Source organism: Diuraphis noxia, unplaced genomic scaffold (genome assembly GCF_037042655.1).
Source record: "Diuraphis noxia isolate RWA-SAM2 unplaced genomic scaffold, SU_Dnox_SAM2 contig0004, whole genome shotgun sequence".
In the NCBI taxonomy this organism is placed as follows: Eukaryota; Metazoa; Arthropoda; class Insecta; order Hemiptera; family Aphididae; genus Diuraphis; species Diuraphis noxia.
The window spans coordinates 57,141,568-57,164,973 of record NW_028301714.1 but is presented as its reverse complement, the minus strand read 5'-3'; the positions used below and the strand labels follow the sequence as shown (position 1 = coordinate 57,164,973).

The 23,406-nt window shown below is 32.5% G+C and overlaps 1 protein-coding gene across 1 annotated transcript in view; it reads left to right on the top strand.

Moving 5' to 3' along the window:
- Positions 1-22,010, top strand: part of LOC107165931 (G1/S-specific cyclin-D2-like) — a 45,024-nt gene extending 23,014 nt beyond the window's left edge. Inside the window, exon 4 of the mRNA XM_089226810.1 lies at positions 19,376-22,010. Within this exon, the coding sequence (XP_089082936.1) occupies positions 19,376-19,671 (296 nt within the window). The 3' untranslated portion in view covers positions 19,672-22,010. The remainder of the gene's footprint in view (positions 1-19,375) is intronic.
- Positions 22,011-23,406: the final 1,396 nt, after the last annotated feature.

Here is a 23,406-nt window from a genome sequence, read left to right as displayed (position 1 = left end):
ATGTGTGTGTTTTCGGGGGATGTTGGTCGAGAAACACGCTTATTAGTATGGACCCTGACACGGCGGCCGCGGAAGACAAAGACACCACAGATATATACAGACATCGTAAAAATAAATCGTTAAAAAATTCGCACAACACAATTGGTAGGTGGCGAATAATATATTTTATTTGGAAGCGGTGGCGGCGACGGGTTGGGAATTGGAAAAAATAACCGTTGTAACAATAAAAAAAATATATAATAATAACAATAATAATTATTAACATGAAAGCCGAAGGGGTCTGAGTATCCAGACGGTACCTATATAGTGCAGTTGTATACAGTGTTATGCAAAATTCCACCCCCTCGACGGAGACGGTAGTTATGGTAGCGACGGTGGCGACGACTGCCTGAGAAAAAAAATCTCAGACTATACACACATAATATATATATATATTTATTATAATATGGTATAGTAGCAAGGTATATGTAGCTAGTAGTTACGCCTATATGCGTTCAACAACCCCTTTATTGTGATTATCATTTATTGACCGGAGGTCAGCTTGACGAAAAAAAATTATACATATATAGAGCGTAATACGGTAGAGCAGACGCGAACAGAAAGGGCGCGTCGGAGAAGAAAAATATAGAGAAAACCGGTCCGCGGGTGCTGAGGGATGACGGCGCGGCGTCGGGTGTTTTACTCTCCCCGTGCCGTTCTCTATTTGGTGGTCCCTTCGCTCTCTCTCGTCTCCTGGGCGCCGCCGCGGTCGTCGACGTGCAGACGGAAAATACCCCCCTCGAACTTCCTCCTCCCGATCCCGGGCGGCTAGACGTCTGGGACGACGACGGCGGGATTCGCATCATCGCGGCTGTACCACCACCACCCAGCACCGTCGACGTCGACGCGTCTGACGCGACGGCGGCGGCGGCAGCTGCGTGCCTGCCTATTGTTATTTGTGTTCGCGCGCGATCGCTAGATGATCCTTTTCCCATCACCTGGCCAAGCACGTATAATATAATATAATAAACGTAGTGCGTAGTACTATAAAATATAACATTAAAGTGTGTATAGGTACGTCCCTCGCGGTAGTATTTACCCGACCGGAGAAAAACGCCACTGGCATATTTCGCGCCATTCATTCTCCCGCGCGCGGTGGTGTCGACGACCGTCTGACCGTCGCGCGCGCATAGGTTCGAAATTTGATGTATTATAAACCGTCGTTGGTATTTATCTATTTCATGATACCATTTAAAACGGAATCGGGAAAAACGCCGACGTCGTACTAAGAAAATAATCTATTAATATAATTTCGTTTGTTTCGCGTACACATTCTTATGTGTACCGTCAATATTATTATATATTTTAATTCGTTCAAGTTATTTTCCATTTAATTAAACATTAGCATTTTAGAAAGAAATAAAAATCCTGTGTTTGAGAGGTTCACAAAACTTGGACTACCATGACTGTATATTTGATTATGCAATTTCGCTCATAAAACCCTGGGACACATATTATTAAGCAACCTTGATGACTAATGAAGAATTATAATTTTTATATTAAATATTAATTTGGAATCTCAATGTAGGAGCTTTAAGAATAATAGGTTATACATTATTACGATTATTATTATGATCATGAATCATTATATTATTTAATTATTTAGGGCTCGGATGTCGTACTGTAAAAAAATCGTTAAAAAAAGTATGAATAACTGCCTAAAATTGCATTTATTTTTTATAAGTTAAAAAAATGCAATTTGTACCAACATTTAAGTGAATTTTTAACGTAAATTTAGACGAACAATATTATATTTAATACTTAATGTTGTATGAGAAGTGGTGAATTTTTTTGTTGTTGAGAAAATCAGTAAACATAATATTACAATACTACCTTACTTCTAAATTATGTTCACTTATTATTGGTAACATTGTACTATTTTAGGCTCCAGAGCCTACTAAAACCAACCGATATCGTTATAATATTATCTAGTTCCAGTAAAAATAATAACGAGCTATACTGTCCCATTTTTATATTATGATATAGTTGTTATGACCCATGAATGACCTTGTTTTTGTCAAACTGAATATTTCTTTGAAAGTTTCCGTATTTCACGAGTTTCTAGTAATTAATTGTTTTTACTTTCGGGAAAACAAATCGGATATCGGAAGTGAATGCTATTATTATTAACAAGTAGTAATTATGCCAGCGGAAACGAATGATAATTTCTAGATTTCGTAGAAGTGACCAAACCTATTAATATACCTAATTCAATTAAATACAATCATTAAATAAATATAAAATTTTATTATAATGATAATAGGTATAGTCGGATATATATGAGTTTCACTACTACTGATGATGTTAACTTTGGTACCTGCGTATTCTGTGGAAGTAAAAAATGATAAGGAAATTGAAATAATTTTAATGATCATAAATGAAAAACGTTACATCCAATAATAGATATTTTATTAGCTTTATTAATATTATTACTATATTAATATGTACGTGCAGCTCATCGAATTTTATTACATATTAATAAAAGAAACATTAAATATTTAGCTATGACGCAATATAGTTGTACATTCTTCAAGATATTATTTTTCTAATAGTCATTATTTTTTCACTGGTCTTTGGTAATTCATTTTCGATGTAATATTTTTTTCTTTTTAAGTAAATGTTTGAAAAAATTCTATACGTATAAATATCATAGAAAATTTTAAATTTTAAACAACTACCTAACCTAACCTGTGTTCTTGAAGTTATATTTATCAGTTATATTAGTATACGAACTAATTACTGGTTCAAATACTGAACCAAATTACGAAATTAAGGACTATTTAGAGGTAGATTGTAGATTAAAATCTGAAATGCAATTTTATGTTTTGCTGTCGTATTCGTAAAGGTATGAAACAAGCAAATTACCCATTTTTTTTTTTATGCATTTTGATTGATTATCACGACACCGTTTATACGGTTTAAGCGTGTACGAGAATCGTCAGGATTTATTATAAGAGGATAAGTTTAGAATTAGATAATAGATTTTGATGTGAGATTATAAACGACTATGGAACCATTTACAGAAATATCTGACTTCTTCGAATTATACAGTTTTAATTTTAGATATGTGTAAATAGTCCGTATTTAAATCCTCGCTGATTTTAATCTATAACGTTATTATTATTTTGAGAAAATTGTATCGTAATCGTTCAAACATAACATAGTAATTACACTGGACATATTTTGTATTTCGGTCGACGCAACAACGATCAATTATTTCGACAGATTTCTGCAGTATAGGCTAGGAGTGAAGTATTCGGCACTTTTCGTCGTGCTCATCGGTACTAAAACCGTTCGAGGATCTCTTTTTGTTCTTTAAGCATTCGATTAATCGGTACAATAATACCTACATAGCGAAAAACGTCGATCTCGAGTGTGCCCGGCAGTAAGTAGGTTAATAATATAAGCGAATATACTCTACAAGAAAAACCCGTCGAACCGTGAAAAATCGTGTATATTAATCGTTTTTCTGGCCGTGAACAAACAACCCCATTATCGAGTGTGGCGGTGTCGGCAGCGAAGTCGTATATTGGTTTCACAACCTTTTTTATTTCCTCCTTCCGTCCTTCCCTTCCAAGGTATTATATATATACATAACTGCAGCGCGACGACGACGACAAGCAGGCCACTCCAGACGCGGCAAGAATACACGTCATTATATTGGCGCACTCGAAATCCCCGTCGTCACCGCGGGAGCTGCTGCGACCGTGTCGAAAATAATATATTATAATAATAACAATAAATGCTAATGCCCCGAGTGTATTACATTATAATAATATTATATTAAATCGTACGGCGCGCACTCGGTAGAACGTCTTGCGGTTTTCGCCAATAACCGAAAATTTCGTCGCATCGATCGGCCCCGGGGCGGAGTGAGTTTGTCCGAGGGTGTGTTTCGATCGTATAAAATCGAAATACTTCGCGCCGATACGCGTTTTCTTCCAATCGCTACACCGCATTACCCCGTGATGCGGTCTGTTCGCGAATGAATCATCATTGCTGTGGTTATTACTATTATTATTACCAAAATGTTGCTGCAATACCACAAAAGTTAAGTAACGCAGATCACGGAAAGCAAATTGTATCGGAGATATACTACTAATATTGTACGATATTTATGTTATAATTACATCATAATATAGTTTTTCGGTCAAATATTTTACTGCGTGAATGCATACATAATTATTTTTGAAACTAACGTAGATAAGAACTTATGATCAGGCTTTAACAAGAACTGAATATTGAACATTAAAACTTTAAAAAAAGACATTTATAAATTTTCCAACAACTATATCAGTTATTTTGGTGAGTGAATCGTAAGTTCGCATTCATATTAAATCACAAACTGCTTAACTACTCAAAGTGTGTTATTTTCATCTTTGCTCGAGGTAAAATTATCATATCACATTAACTTAGTGTTGTATACGTACTACAAATATTATTTTGTATGACTATATTCAGTTTATTCTGACGTAGAAGAAAACTGGACATACTTTACCATAAACTGCTATTACTATAAAGCTTAGGTGGTTATGACCTATGTTTAGATTGTTTATCTTCAAAACGTTAATACAAAAATTGTATTCCGATCATTGACCTAATTTATGATTTAAAAAAATTGATTTACGTTCTTTATTATTCTATGGAACTGTTTTCACGTCGCGTGTCCTATTTTTGGTATATTTTGACAACGAGCGTCTGCATAATCCGTTTTATCCGGATTATTCTGAAATTTCAAAGATCGAATTCCGAGGCGTTTTGTTAAATAATTTTATTTTTGTTTTCGAATTCGTCGCGTACCTATATGAAAAGAGAGAATGTTCGATAAGTCGAAATCATAAAATTACAATCTTTTATGATTTTCTAAAAAAATAAAAACATCACGAATTAATATTATTTTCATTTTAAGAATTATTGTCAATTATAATTATTAACATACGCGATTATTAAAAAAAAAATTAAATAATCGTTTTGCGCTTGTGGTTTACAATGTCACACTACTCTAAAACTAATTTATTACCTGATTTAAAAATTGAATACCTATATTTATGCGTATGAAGTCTGAACTCGTTTTATCTTGATGGTGTCGTATCTCAGACTGTTTTGTTAACGTTTACGATTCGCTCAATTAAATATTTTGCTCTCCGACCGTCTGAAACATATTCGATTATTATTTAACAATTGGCTGAGGGGACCCAGTGCAGAGGATTCCCCATTTGAATATTTATCCGTTTCCTCGCTGTGCATTGTGCACGAAAACCTAATTATTTATCCCTATAGTGTCAGGGGGTAAGGCCCAGAATAAGAAGAACTGTTTTTTCTACCCTTTTTTTTAAAGGCTTGCTTTTTTTTTATCCGTACTCAATACTCAATTCCCATAGAGAAAAAAAATACTAGTTAAACAATGTACTGGTAATTTCACGTTCGCATGGGGTCTACTAGGTAGCACCTTTGTGAAAGCGAAAAAATTCGTGAGTCTTATATTTTGTAATTAGAAGACCAAAAGGGAAAAAAATGAATGAACGAAAAAAATAATCATGATTTTTTTTCTTCAATTCTCGTCCGTTTTTTTGCGCCGGGGTAATATTTTGAATTTCCGTTATCGCGACTGCGGCGTTTATTCCCTCCGCATATTCACACATATGTACACATGTCAAAACTAGTTTTAGCCTCGTTCCTAAGTTTAGCCAGTTTAGGTATGCACGTTAATTCTCGGTCTATTCAGTAAAAACCATAGTGTGTTCGTTATGGTTTTTTTCTCCTATTTGTTTGTTTTTATATTCATAATCATAAAGCATATTATAGAAAAGTATAATAATTATTATTAATGTACCTACCACCGATGTATGTCTGAAAAAAAAATATCGTTAAACTTGCCGGCGGACAGTTTGTCTTCGAGAAGAGTATGTAATATATCCAACGGACCGAAAATTAAAAACAAAAAAAACTACACCAACTGTAGACGACATTTGGTGAATTCGTTAGCATTTCGTCAAGACAATCATCATTTTGTTTTCTCTGAATTCATTAGGGAACGTACCTACACATATTATAATATTATTCGTTATATTTTTCCTTAATGCGTAGTCCGTTGTCTTTTTATTTAATAATAATTAACCCCATCGGAGGAGTGTGTATAGAACCATGAAGAGAGACACGCGCGTGTGCCTCGAAATAAACAATTACCCGATGGAAAACAATTGATGCCATATGTCGCTGGACGTTTTATTTTTTGTTGGTTCGACTTCGACTTTTCTCACTCTCTCTGGAATTCGAAACCGAGCTGTTATGTCTATCGGATAGATCTAACCTAACCTTGATGAAATTCCCGAAGAAAAATTCGAGGCTTTTGCGAGTACCCTAATAAGTGATACTATAGCCATAGTCCAACGAATAACCTTTCTCGGAATCGATATTGTGATTTATTGTCATACCCTCGGTCGTAACTTAAAATAATGATTAGTGATTACATAATTGTATAAATATATTATATGCACCGTGTATTATAAATTATAATGTCGTTCTGTATTTTTAAATGTTTACATTGCGATTTGCGTTGCGAGACTTCCGTCAACCTTCTCCGAATAGATCATTATATTATAATATATAGATATACAGACACTGATTTATTTTAATGAGCTATAAATTACATTTCCTTTAAGCCAATTTTCATCAATTTGATCCTCATTTCAAATTGTTTCAACTAGTGGTATTCAAAATAAATATTCCATCTGTTCTTCAACAATCGTTTGTCATTTTCAAATGTGTGGTTGAACTGTTGTTGTGACTAGTAAACTTTTTTATACAACATAATATTGTGTATCATTGGTGGTAATATTTATTTATTTATTTTTTTTTTTTGTTAAATTCGCTACAAAATGACGTCATACTACCCGTAATTATCCAAAAAACTGTTTTTGCTAGGGACAAACAAACGGAGGTAGTAGTTCACTGAAGCTAGCCAAATTTTCACAATATATGAGAAAGAACTTTATCTACGCATATCGCTTTTTAGTTGAAAACTAAGGATCAAAACCGTAAATTCATAAATTTAATTTTTTTTCACCATTTGAACGAATTAGTGAGTATAAGTAATGATATCAAATATAAAAAAGCTAAGACACACATCTGTTCAGTTTTATGCAATGTAAACATTTGGCGAATTTGCTGAAAATATTGTATCCGAAACTAGTTTGTGTTGCGTAAAATCGTTTTTCATATTACTCCTACACGAAAAATCTCTTTATTACGCAACAGCCGTATTGTTAATAACATATAATATATTATACTGAAATTATGAGACTATTTTTAAAAACGCATTGAATTAATATTCAATAAGTGCCTATTAAAGATTTCATTTCATTTTAATTCTAATCGGAATTTCGTTGAATTTGCCCACATCAAACCTCTTAAATGGCGGTTGTATGGCATGTGTGTCATCCTCAGCGCAAGTAGGTATATCATAATATAATAGGCCCTGCAAAGATATGTTTCGAGGTCACGTGATATTAACAGCGGCGATGTTGTTGATGTCATCGTCCACGTTTTTTCTTGATTGTTATTATACTACTTAGTAGAAGTATTACAGTGCCTACCTAATAAAACGAGACGTCTGAAAATTGCGTAGTTCTTGCGAAGGACGGCCGGCTGGTTTAATGCGTTACGGGATATAACAGTTGTGCCGTTAACCCGGTCGTGGTCGTAGTCATCGGTCGATTCCCTGTTCACGTCTTGTCAAAGAATGTATTATATTGCTGCACCGCGTCTAGCATGGTACCTATAATTGTAATTACGGTTTTACGGAAGATATACGTATAATAATAATAATAACGTGACGTAGAGAGGGTAAAAATAAAACAATGCATAAGTCGATGTACCTATGCTGATAACGTGTTAACGATATAATAATATTAATGCGTACGTTGTGCAGCTGACGGGCGGAAGGAGAAATTATTGCTTTTGCAGGTTGACAGGTTGGCGGTAAATAAGTTAATATTCTGTTTTTTTAAATTAAAATAGTAAAAAACAAGTGCGTAGGCTGTTCAATTATTTACTATCATAAAATTATAAAAAGATCCACCACTCAACGTAAACAATAATCTGCACACCTATAATATATACATATACAGGCGTAGATTACCCTCGTACCAGGGTGTAACCAAGTGCCTCCTCCCAAAAAAAATCGTTATTGGTTATACCATTGAAGTATATTTTTAGTATAATATTCTTTATCTCAATGATTTAATATTAATATATTATGCTTTATACGAAAAATCATAAACAGTCGAATATTAATTTCAGGAAATTATATTTTTGCATACTATATGTTTATGATAATAATGTTGTTTGTGCATATTAGTTGACAATACCTTTGTGATGTAACACTACACTACACCACTCCACTCCTTAAAAATGTCTAAAATCGTAGAATGTTTCTGTAAATGCATTTTATTATTCATGAATTTTTATTTTACCTATACTTTTTTTAAAAAAAAAAAACAAGAATAAATTATAAATTATATAATATTATTTTTTAGTTTTTTTTTTTTTTTTTTACATAAGTTCAACGATAGTCACGTAAAAAATTATAAAGATTGGTAATTGTAGCAATTTGCAAACAAAAACCCTGACTATGTCTACGTACCGGAGTTATATATTATGTAATATTAAAAATGAATAAATGTTTTGATAATCGACAAAACAAAAATATTGCACGTATTAAATTTTCGTGATTATCGTGTACAAGGTAAAATAATTGTGGTATCGACTTAGACCAATGATAATATTATTATAATTTTGTACATTATACTCATTAAGTTATTAACTATCAATTCTAGATCAGCTTTTGAGACTAAAATACCCACAGAAAATCGTAAAATAAAATTTTAAATAATAATATAATGGTATAAATTCAGCAACTATAGGTACTTTTTTATATAGGTATACCTATATATTAATAATAATATTATTATTTAATATGTTTTAATCAAGTGTTTAAATCTCTGGAATTTTTCTTCTGATTTAACGGTCCTTTACTCGTTTGAAAATCGATCTCCCGTGTGTCGATGTTTTTATTTTTGTTCCGTCTACCGATTCTTTTAGCTCATAATATGCGTCTCGATAAACGGCACGAATGATCGAATTTATCGGTAATAATCCGTACCAGTAAAACGAAAAATCGGTTGCACCCCACCGGCAACGGACCCCTTCACATGGGTATGTATTTCCTCGCGAGCTCTTTTACACTCTCGTCTTCTCGATCGTTCACTTCAAATATGCTATACACGTGTGCTGCCGAGTGTGTGTTTTTTTAAAATCACTTTCACATATTATTATATTATATGCCACCTCCTTGTCTACAAATCGTTTTCCGTGGGTTTACTATAGTAATATCAGTAATAGTAATAATAAAATCGAATCAGTTATCTGGCCAATCGGAACTAAACGATTTTTATTGCTAACCGGCATTTAGTATGATTATTCGCGTCTTGTGTCGACCGTGTTTGTGTTTGTCGTCCTGAGAACGTTTTTCCTATATCCATAAATATCGTTTTTACGATCAGATTTGTCCGGAACCACACACAATACACTTAAATTTATAGTCGTGAACGATGATTATGATGATATACGGACATCTCGTAAAATATCAACGCGATTATGAACCGTTTTAACGCATTCACGTCGATTATCGCGTATAATATGTGCCATATACAACTTAATTCCGTTAAAGCATTACCTGTACAACGCCCGATCTATCATAAAAATAAATACCGCGAACCGTTTAAACAAATGGAATGTCATTAATTATTATTAAAAAATATGTCATCTGTCATATTATCATTATAATCAGAAAATTTCGTTTCGTTTGTAAAGCTTAATTATACCAACATTGTTTTACATTATAATATAGTGTACATTTCCTCTCATAACCTACTATTATGTAGCTTTTGTAAGAAGCAGTGGTAGTTTTGAAGGATACGATTTGCAATTATAAAAAAATAATAATCTATAGCAATCAATTAACAGTATACAACTGACGATTAATATAATTAACTAACTTGGGCTGGATTCAAGATTTAAAGTTCCATATTTTTAAACTTTGAAAAGTTACAAAATTGCATATTACAAATTCGTCCTGATCATATTAATATACAAGGTATAATATCTTTTACCCGGTCTGTAACTTAAAAGGAAATTGATATTTTGCGCAGAAGTTCTCTATAATATAGGTGTATGTTTCTCAACTATAATTTTATGATAGTGCCATACGCCCACATTCCTACACTATAACAGGGATCAAATAATATATAATAAGAATCACGCTCTTAAGTATTTTTCTTTTTTAAATAGTGCAGTGTAGCTTTTATCTCCAATGGAGGCCCGCTTACATATGTAGTTGTGTGATTGATCCTGCAAAAAACACTGGGGTTTATAACTATAACCACGTATGATTACTTGTTCTTATCATTATTTAAACTTATTTATTTATTTTTATCATTTTATGTATAATAGTTATTGGAAAAATTATTTTTTAAAGTTATTACACAGTTTTGTTTGTTATAACTTTCACCGTGGTGAAGATTTTTACTAAGTATCCGTGCGTAGTCAGATGACTTTTCAGTGTTGTATACTATACTACAATACTTACATTTGTTGGTGTCATTCTCTACATATTATTTACAGCTACAGACGGTATCAAAGATATAGCTTAAATTGTTGTATTATATTATTAAAAAATTCAAAGTATAAATGTCTACATATATATCATACAGTTATAAGTTGTCGTGTATAGGGTATATATAATAGTATTATTTATATACTATTAACGGTCTATATGAAGTTATAATGTTGAATTACGGTGTTTCTCGATTTGTCACACACACACACGTATAGGTAAAGGGAATTCGGCCGAGATTAATCCTTCCGTGGGGATGAGGGGCAACCCTAAACAAATCTCGGGGTATAATATATTATGATGAAAATCAGTCGAATTCATAGATTCTGGACGTATCTATATATATATACGTATACTACAATATATGAACACATAATAATAAAATATAACGCAACGACGCTATCGATCAGCACTTATTGATTCCTTGCGCCCATTGTATAACATAATAGTATATATGTCTCGCAAGACTGCTGCTGCCTTGTCTTATGAGTTACGCAAAGATCGTGGCTCGTGGCCACCGTCTACCCTGCTTATATTCTTTGAGCAAACAATACCCCCGAAGATTTTCGCCCTTTTCACGGAAGAAAACATCTGCTATTTTATTTTATACTTATATTGTATATTTTTTTGTCATTTATTTTCACAATAAGAAATCACGATTTTTATTCATTTTCCTATTATTATTATTATTATTTGTGTCTCCCCCAAAAACAGTCGACGCGGCGGCCAGGTGTTGCTATCGTCCGCTATATTATATTTTATGTACGCGCACAGTTAGTCGCGCAAGACCGATACAATTACATATAGGTACTATGGCTATGCGTATCTATATATATGCATCCACATAATTTTATATACTACCTATTTGTGTATATACATATATGCGTGTAACTTCCTGGTTCCGGGTATAGACCAACGAGGATAAGGATCTATATAGCCCGTGGAGGTGTGGGGGAACACCACCGGTCGACGCGAAAAATCCGTTGGGAGCTTGTGCGCGCCCGTAACTTTAGCATCAGCTGCATCACAGGCCGCTACGGGTAGGACGCCTTGCCCTCTAATATAAACGAGTTTTTATCATGAACGTAAAATCTTTCGGAGCGGTAACTATTAGTTACATAATAAACACGGGTCAATTGCATTTTTATGTAGAAAATAAAATATATTTTAATATTATAATACATTCATTATAATAATAATAAAAGGTATACCACCGACATTATTGTACACTGTATGTCGGATACAGAAAGGACTTCTTATTATTGCGTACATCTAACTATAGTGCATTGTGCGTGTTACGTACCTTACTTATATTGTTTGCGTGGAAGGTGTGGGAAAATATGATGTTCGAATAAGGGACATGACTGGTCACAAAACAGAGCAGCTCGGTTTTGCAGTCGGAGGCGGTGGCGGGCGATGCAGGGCTGGTTTACACACACGTGTGATGTCGACAGGCCAAATTGAATTGATATGTTTTATATTCACATCATTGACGTAGGTACCTATAAGGCAGTTTGTTGTACTGATTTTGTTGGGATCGGTTTCCAAAGAAAAAAAACTATATATACGTATTACACAAAAATTGGACCGACGTCGTTGTTTTCCCGCGGTGATATTCATATAGTACTGCAGATACTAAAGAAATGGATGTTTGATTTGTGTCCTGCCTATAAAAACGGTAACGTTGTGTGCCGGATGATACACTTATAAGATACCAGTATATCTCAGTAATGGTTATAGCTGGTGTTACTTTCATTATACAAGAAACAGATATAATAACTGACTTTTGTTCAAATGAATATTTTTTGTATAATACATTTTTTTATGTTCATTTTTTAATACTCAAAATAAAATTCAATAAAAATGTTTGGATAAATTCAAAATAGCATACTTGTGAATCTGAATATAATAGCAGATTTTATGGTAAAAAGATTTATCTAAGTCAAGTAGTTTATTTTTTAGAATTTTTTTAAAATTCAATATTTTTTGCTTAAATTAATTTGGAATGTAATACATTTTTTATAAATATGATTTTTGAGAATTTGCTAACATGAGTTTATTTCTCAAATTATTTACTTATCATATAGGTAATATTGAAAACATTTTTTTCATACGTTTAATTAGCATAATTTTTTTTTCTTAGTCAGGTCTATGTGTTACCTTCTGTACAATAGCGATTATGAGTTTATTAAACATTGCTATATACTGATAAAATTGGTTTATAGTATATTTTGTTGTTGATGTTAATTATGTAGACCATACTTCAATAACTGCTGTTACCTTACGGTCCTCTTTTTTACCATAACCATCATCTATTTCCGATTGGGGCTCATCGATTTAATTAGAAATAAGATGGTAGTATAAATATATAATATTATTATAAATAAATTATTATCGTTCCGCGTTTAGGTATGAACATAATATTATGCATTTATTATTATCTTAATAAATCTACCACCCGTGTTGTGGTTATTCGCACGTCTTAATCGTAAAAATCTATATACATAAAATATCGACTATCGTATTGGTACTAAAAAAAAAAACCAATTATTTACTAAAAGTACAGTAATCGGCCGCGTGCATATTACAGTGTTTGAGTTATGCGGGGTCGACCGCCTATGTATAATATACATATACAATGTCTACAATTAATAATTATGGTAATGGCGTGTATAATATAATTATACAGTAATATTATTGCTGCGGAGAAATTAATTCGTAACGAGACTAGTTTGAAATTACGTCTCATTTTTATTTTTTTCAACAGAATTCTTTCGTAAGTATTTTGTTTATCACTCGAGACAACCCCGACGAGTATCGACGAAAGACGGTCAGCGGATGGAGAGAGGTCTCCGCGCGGCATCAGTAGTTTCGGCTAATCGGGAAAAAAATATCGGTATACTCTTTGTGCGCTTAAAATAATAGTAAAATAATTCTCGTTGTTTTTACGCAACGACTGCTGGAGAAGAATGAGACGCGTTCGAGTAAGAAAAACGTGCCTTTTGCTCTGCGGGGACTATTATACATCGCCGCGTACACAATATACTTTTATTTAATACGTACAAATAGGCGATCGCGCGAATTCCAATTTGCTCGTGCGTTTGTGTGCCCATTATTATTAATATTACCATTATATTATTATTTGCTTTCGTCTTTCGCAAACGCGAGTGTATACCGTCGAGGGTCGCTGATTCTATGATTTTATTATTATAATGTTTCCTCGACGGCTGCGGTGGTTCTCCTTTCAGGATTTCGACATTTCGCGTGCACGTGTACCCACGTTTTTTACAATAATATAATATAGGTACGCGTTGCAATGTTTACTTAATAATAATAATAATGTCATCTTGTTCGTGGTCTCCCAAACGTATGACTCGCAGGCTGCTGGCTGACGGCGGCGGACAAAAAAATCCTTATTATTTGCAGTGGCGGTGGCGGCGTTGGTATTATGATATAATCGGCGGCCGAAGAAGTGCCGGGTGAGCAACCACCCGTCATATTATAGTAAGAAAAATAAATGCCGTACACATGTTCTGCATCAATGGTGGCGAGGATAGGAGGGGTCGAGATGGTAGAATCATAGACGATATTAGTGTGACCAGACGTCCAGCACATTTGGTGCGCGATTGTCCGCCGCGTCTTTTTAAATCTCCGTATACCTCTTTTCAAATGGTGTCGCTTTTGTCCCCCATTCACGAAAATTAAATAATTTAATTTTATGCAGATATAAATATTTTACCGCATGTATTACATTATGATCCATGGTTTTAGTTATAAAACTAACGCCATTTGAGGTTGTGACCACTATCATAGTATCATTATTCAATCGCCAAAAGTGATTAAAATCTGATGATATTACATAGAAAATACTGATGCGTATTATGAGTATTATAAAGTAAAATTAATTTAATAGTTATAGCGTTTAATAATTTTGTCTAATAGAAGTGCAAATAAAATTCTCAAAATTTTGAAAAGTGTCTCACTTTTGGACAGGAAAATTATGACCACGCTTTCAGAACCGTTTGAATGAGAACTGTTAAGTTTTGAAAAGTATTTACTCGAAAACGCATTCGTTTGGAAATGAAGTCGTTGGCAATATTATTTTATTTAAAACACGTTTGATCGGAATAAATATGTATGCATATATAGCTGAAAATCGTATACTTTCGGAACTTCGGTACACACCGCATGCAACCCAATAATAAACGTTTCCAACGGTATATTTTTCAATTAAATTCGGTATAAATTTGGGTCCATGGGACTCAACTATAATAATATGTCTGCCGATCCTTCCCCTCTGCACCTTAAAACACTGAAGGCGGCGGATGGATGATATTACACTCGCACACGCACCGCGCGCATGGCACAAACACATGGTACACGCAGTCCATTGATCCTCCACGCACCTGTCCACCGCGACGGCTGCAGCCGAGTGTCGCGCACGTTCGTCGTCTTGTCGAAGTCTGTGGCGGCGGCGGTCGAGACGTGGGCCAATGACCACGGAGGCGCGCGTCCCTCCGGCGGGGTCGTCGACGTGTCTGCTGAGATATATACTCAACCGGTCGAGTTGAGGTCAAACAACGCCGCCGCGTACGAATAAAACGGACCGCCGCTAATTCGTCGTCGTCCTTACGTATATATAGATTCGATATAATATTATAATTAATACTTCGCGGTAAACGTTTGGTCTTGTTTGGTAACAGTCATAATACCGTTGTCGCTAAGATGCGAATCTGAAACCTCGTCCAAAGAATAATAAATTGGGCATACACCAAATCCTAAAGTTTTCCAGGAAACAAAACTACCTGCTAAATAGTCATAGTGTAACTCGAGGACATTGCAGTCCTATCAAAAATCATTTTCACCAGAAATAAAACTACGGGAAACAATAAAATTCATGGAAAAATCTAATTTTCCGTACCATAAAATAGATGCTTGCTTTTATTTTTCGAGATGAACGCTCCGTTTGAAATTTTGTACAGTGCACTGTGCATACACAAAACATGTTTGTTTTGTTTTCTGCGGCCACAGACATAATATTGTTATTATTTTAACAAAGTCGTTCAACACGAGAGTGTCCGCGTCCCGTATCCGTGTCGTTGATGGCAATGACGTAATATAACTCACAACATAGATTCTGTTTCCCCCTTTTTTGTTCCCGAAAAGATATTTAGATATCCTCCCGCGGTGAAGGCGGCCCGCATAATATTCTCGCCGTACCTTAACTCTAAACAGCCAAAACGATATAAGTATAAATAGAAACAGCGGACGTGCGTTTTGATGGATGTGCGCGTGATCGACGACTTTAACGCGTTTTTTCTTATAATTGAACTAATAGTTATAATAAAACAATTTGTTGCCGCCTTACCCCGGTGATTGAGCAAATGTAGAAACAACGTCGTCTTCCGAAACACAACACAAGACACGCGTGTCACTTTACTATCGGTCCTGGGCATTATATAATTTTAACAGTATAATATTATTGTTATGCGTATGCACTCATATTACTCGATAATTAAGGGTGAAAGGGCTCATTGCAGTGGGCATATTATAGTTGTTGTGACTTGTTTTCGATTTAAGAAATAAACACGCAATGATCTTATAGGCATAAAAATGCGTTTCTTTTATTCGTTATATAATATGTTTTTAGTATACCTACTATTTTGTGTTTTGTGTATATATTTAGAAGTGTAACTTGTAACCTGTATGAATATTGTTGAATGGTTTTAAATCTCTTTTTATATGCCAAACCCATTATTTTAATAATATTGTAAACATGAAAAGACATTTTTCTCTTCTGCAGGTTAGGTTAAGTAAGGTCGGACTTTAAAGGGGGGAAATGAGAAAACGTATATATTGTGTTTGTTAATTTCCATATGATATCTAACTTTGAAATGGACATTGGAATAATATTAAAACTAATAATCAAAAGACATTAGGGGTATTGCAGGACATTGGATCGACTACTCTTCAGGAGTAAAAATTAACTTGCGGTAATGCAATCATATCAATTCTATTGAATTTATTAGTTGAAACGGTCATTGAGCTCGTACCTACTACAGACTATACAGTAAGCTGTACTATGGATGGGACACAGTCTTATGAATCGACTTTGGTTTTTATAAACAGTTCTAAATCCTTCCTACCTTATGACCACTTAAGTGTAATTTTACTTTTACGTCTGCCTTTTTCCAGTATAATATAGTTGACGAAAACTTAGGTTTAAGTATATGATGTAGTTAAAATAGTATTATAGTACCGATAATATTAGTATTGCGCCGTATAGTGATGACGGTCGTGGTAGGATGGTTAGGCGCAGTGTGATGCGATCGTGCACCGTCGTGTGACCCGCGGGAGGAGACATCTGTAAACGTGTCCCTTTCTACATATATAATAATATTATACTCGCGTGTATTATAATAATATATGCACACCGTTTACAATAATCGTGCGTAGTAGGTACATCCTCCAATACCCTTCTTTGTTATTATTTTTAGTCTATTGATATTTATATATATATATATATATATATTATGTGTCTGGGAACTATAAAAATACAACAATACTAACCCTTTTTCGTCGTAGGCAGAGACGGGAGTACATTATTATACAGGTACTTCGGTGCTCACACACTAATGAAATTCGATTTTAAAACTATTTCTACGATATTACAATATAAATCGCCCATCGGTATCTGTAGTGGTGTCGAGTTCGACGAATAAAATATGCATGTTTTTTAACGATGTATTCCTTCGTCGTATTCGTAATTCGTATATTATGTTATATTGTACTCATTCATGTGTATAATATTATACGTATTAAAAATGGGACATCTTCGCGCTTTGTGCTTGTCTATACACAATAGTACAATATAATTATATTTACATACATAATAATATTATAATATTATAAACGAGATATGACCGTTCGGGTTCAGCTATAACCTAATGTATATATGCTGCTACACAATATATTATACTTCATAGGTATAGTTTATACATATAACTACAGTAGTGTATCCGTGGGTAATGACGCCCCCCCTGAACAAATAATATTTTTTTAGTATTGTTAGATATTCAATTATATAATATATTTAAACAGACTTATGTTCAATAACAGTATAATAATATAAAGTAAATAATATAAAATAATACAATGCAAAAATTAAACCAATTTATACAAAATAATATAACATACAGTCTTACGGATAACAATGATGAAAATTATAAAATATGATTATATTTTTATGAAAAGACTCAAAATAATTGAATTAATCAACTTATAAGGTATCATTAGCTTATCTCGTATACTGTTCTATTTACTCTTATAGAGTCTTACTACAGGTGCCGTCAGAACGTAGTTAGTCTTTTCTATTTGATGATAATATACTTAAAAAGTGTTATTGTTCCTATTTCTATACAACGAGGGATGTACAAACTTAAACAATTCTAGGCAGTTGATAATATGTCCAATGAGAAATCACCAATACACACCATAACCATGTGTATCTGTCCGAGTTTAGTGTTTTAGTATAAATTTACTATAAAATACAAATACGAATCCAATAAAATATACTACACACTTTCCAAAATGTATATTTATAACATCTAATAATATTATATTATCTATATATTAAAAATTAGAAAAATGTTGTGTGCGGCTATTGACTATAGGCGCTCGCGGTCTGTGCTATATTTTAGTCATCGTGGTGCAGCTGCCCGTTGCGGTACTGGCCGAAAAAACTAAAACATTTGCCTACAGCTATACATAGTAACATTGTGAAAATTAAAAAATGCATTTAAAAATCGTCGTAGACCGAGTGCATTAACATACAGCATAACAGACAATGTTTATCATAGGATTTCGAGCAATATTCCCCCATGCAAACACCCCCACCGGTCACGCATTGTGTACAGGTGTTTTGGCGTTTGGGCTATAAAGTATCGCTCTCTACTGTATTACTGTTACTACAATATAAATTATAATTAACTAACTGTTATATTATAAAAATAATTATAGTGTAATATTATAATTTATAAATATTTATATTATATATAAATATAGTAATCATAATTATATTTTAGATCTAAGATGTATTTTTGTAATGAATTTATAAATACACAGTGATGGTTAGTATATTTACGACTAGTGATTAAATTATTATTTATTACGTACTGTCTAAAAATATATTTTCGGTCCTTTCCGAGGACCACCGTCCTGTTGAAACACACGTTTGCTAAAACTTTTGTTTTCTAAAATGTGATGCACTTTGAGTCTTTGACGCATCAAAAAATTTAAAATATGCGGTAAAATAAAAACTTTTAGTACTTATAGGTCAGTGTGTTAATGCTCAACGTACAGTTTCCGTTAAATTGACGTTTACAAAAATCGTTAAATTATAGGATATAATTGCATGATGTATACGTAATAACGTACGAATAAACGTTGTTTTTTCAATAAATATAATTTTTGTAAATTTATAAATATTGAACTCATCAATGACTATTATTTGCAACCATTTTGCCGTAAGACCCTGTACTTACGATTATTATGAATATAATATATTATAATTTATAACAACATAATTGCATGCTCAATTTGAGATGATTTGCATACATTTAACCGTCATTAACCGTCTCGTTTTGATTGTTGTTTCCGTAGAACCCGATTTCATAGAGAAAAAACCGTCGGTGATGGCGGCCTCGTGTATGCTGTCGGCCATCCGCGGCATCGACCCGTCAGCGGCCGCCGAGGTGGCTGCCGAACTGTGCGTGCTGTTGGCGTGCTCCCCGGACGAAGTGGACGAACACGTGTCTCTCATTGACGCGCTAGTGGCCAGTACGACGGCCGCGGCCACGCCGGAAAAGTCGGAGAACAATAATCCCACGTCTGAGCCGCCAGTCAAGAAGCCGTACCGCGTGCAGGACTGCGGCTTGCACGGTGGCGGTCGTCGGTAGTGCGGCCACACGTCCCGCAACCACGATGTTACATGTATGTACGTTACATGTCTGCGCGGCGGGGAAGATTCTCGCGCGCGCCCATCCTCCCCACCAGTGACGTCGACGAAATATATTTTTTGTTTTGAAATTTTCCCCCGATTTCCACCCACCGTAAAAGTTGCCAGACGCGTGTGGTGAGTCGGGTTCTCCACTTCGGCGTACGATTATTATATTATTATCCGAAATTATCGAATGACGATAGGAATAATATAGTAGTCAGCTACGACGGTGAAGCACAATAATATATGAAAAACAACCGTGCCGTCGACGTAACATAATTATTGTAAGATAATATTTTGTTTTGTTTCTATACCTCACGTGAAATAATAATAATATTATTATTATTATTATGTGCCGCGGTAAATTCGTTTTATAATTTTTTCATTTTTTTGATTTATTTACCTACTCCCAAAATAATTACTAATTTTTTTACCATCATCAAAATTAAATTATTTACTTGCTTTTCCTTTTCTTCGATAATCTTGTTGTAATAGATTATTTTTTTATCTTCGGTTTTATTATGATATATTATTATGCTTTTTTTCGTCTATAACGATCGTCGTGGCCATCACCACTAGTGAGGTTCGCTATCTTATTTTGTTAATTAAATGTTATTATTATTATAACTACATAGGTACATAGGTTATATTATTATATCTTTAGTTATATTATTAAAAGAAAAATGTGATAAATAGTATTAGATATTATAATTTTCTCCGCAGGAACTTATATTTCATAGGGTTAAGTGTTTATTAACAATTTGATAACACTATTCTTCTGTCTTTAGTGTTTTAAGTTTTACATTCCTTATTGTTTATTTTATTTAATTATTAGTTATTTTATGTATGATCTCTCCTCTTTATATGTATATAAACCATATGGAAAACGTTATGTTTCATAAAAAAAATCCAAAAAAAAGCTGATTTGTAAATATATTTTTTCTCATTCATTCATTTTTTCCCCGCTAAAGAAATTGAATAATTATTAATCATATAATAAAAATATAATACAAATGTATTCACATACTTAGTTTAATATTGTTATAACAATTTAAATGTAGCGGAAATTTTATAGATCTCTTGAACGTGGGCTATTCATATAATATTCATAAAATTAGTTTTGTTTTATTATTACTAAATATTTAATATTCTTTATATTTTTTTTAGTCATTCAGTAAACCAAATTATTATTTGAGTTAAATAGTAGCTAAATTATTTACACGTCAATTATGTTTTTGATCTCCAAATCGCGTATAGACAAATATATATTGAAATAAAATTATTATAAAATTAATTAGTAAACACCAATCTCTAGTAAGAATATCATTATAATATACCTATATAAGATTAAACTCGTGAACGGTAACTATGATGATGTACAACCATTATTTTTACTTCTTCCATGTTTTAATAGTCTAAATAATAATTATAATTTTATTATATAATTAAATTGAATTATTTTACGTCACATTAAAGTCAATGCAAAGGGATATTTGGTTCAATGATCATTTGTGTTAAGTACCTTGTTTTTGTCGTACTCCCTACTGCTACCCCAACCCTAATTTGACTACAATAGCAGTTACGCTATTTTTATTGTGTTTTTAATATTATTAATATTACTATAACAACAATTATTAGTCGCATCGCAATTATATCATTATCATAACCTAAAAGTTATATTATGTATACGAGCCATATGATTTGTCTTATACTTTATTTCGAGGTAACAAATATTTTTAATATTATTAAAATAATTAGATTCATTATTATTTTGATGATTGATTAAATGATCATTTGTTTTTTCCGTCTTTTTTTCAAGTAAACGTCCTGACGAAAGGACGGCCCCAATGTATTTATAAATATTATTATTATTATTATTATCATCATTATTATTATTTATTATTATTATTATTATTATTATTATTATTATTATTATTTTTTTTTTTTTTTACTATTATTAAAATTAGTTTATTAAAATTATATTAATTGAAATATTCTCGCGAGTAGACGGGCCAATTATGGCACTGCACTCAATACAGCTATACAAACCAAATCGAAACGTCCCTATTTTGGTCCTCAAGTGACCAACTTTTCTTCCCCTCTCACACACTTCCCCGAACTTTATCAATAAGTATTATAATATAGTGTATAGTGTATACCGATAATATAATATGTTCACTCCATTTATTTTTATTTTATTATATGTTTTTTCGTCTGTATAACTTACGTGTTATAAAAAGAGATATTTATTGTATAAAAATACGAAAAATAAATTAAAACATTTTTTTAACATCACAATGATTGTTTTTTTTTATCACTCAATCCAATATGTTTTTCTTAATTTACTAACTTTTTAAGTCTATTTTTTAAAATGCAGTTTAAATTATAATACCTCGTATAGATATTAAATAGTATATTATGTAAAATAATATAAATAAATTATATAGCGTGCTAGTGCTATATATTATTACATACGGTGGACAGTTCATTTCAAGTAAACATTAATGTGTTTGAAAAAGACTAAAGAAGAGAAAAAAAATCTAAATATTACTCAATTTAACCAACAATTTACCATATTCAGATTTTTTTTTTGTATTATTGTGACTACCAACAGGTATTATATTATATTTTTAGTTTTATAAACAGAAGCAGCTGTATACTTTTTCTGTAAATGTTTATTTTATACTTGTCGCAAAGTTTTTTAAACTTTAAGCTCTTAAGGCCGTACCTATATCATCTGCGCATCGTCTGCTTACCTGTACCAAATTATCGTACATCAAATGCGCATCAATATTCTAAACATTTTAGAAAGGTATAACGAATTGTGTTAGGTACATGATGTATAATATTATTAAGATGATGAATAATTTAAGATTTTTAAAATTAAAAAATAATTTATATACATAAACATTTCTTTTGTTCAAATTTTGACAAAATTCATCAAAAACTCAAAAATGTAAGTTTCAAAATGACATTTTTACTTATATATTGTATATCACCTTATACATAATATGCAACATTCGAAAATTTAACGTTACTACGTGAGTAAATTTAGAGACGAGTAAAGTTTAAGAACAAAGTTAGAAAACAATTTTCTGATTTTTAATTTTTTTTTTTTTTTATAGTTTCAAGAAAAATTGGGAATTATTTAACACTGTAATGTAATCTAACATGTGACCCGCCGTGCCGCACACATTCCCATACAGCCGGCCGAACACTTACCGTGTTCCTAATAGTTATAAGTTATAATCATATTTTATTTCTTCAGAACTAGAAAACATATTAAAAACAGTAAATTTATGAAAATACAATATTGAAACGTCAATATTTTCAGAAAAATAAACTCTACAAAATAACTATCTTTATTTTTTTGGAAATAATTAAATAAAAAAACATCTTTTAAATTTTTTACAAAAACATTAAAAATTATATAATTGTAGTTCTTATCCATGTAAATGTTATTATAAAACCAGAATTTTGATATCTCCATTATTTCGAGAGAAATCGCAACGGGTAAATCCTCGCGGGACACCCTGTACGTGTAATGTCCTGTCGTATAATAATGTTGGGCGTATTACAACATATATACATTAATTTCCATAAAATTATCAGGAAAATTGATTGGATTTTACGTTGTTTTTTTTAAAACCTATTGACTTTGTCAAAACAATAAATGTTTTCTACCATTTATTGG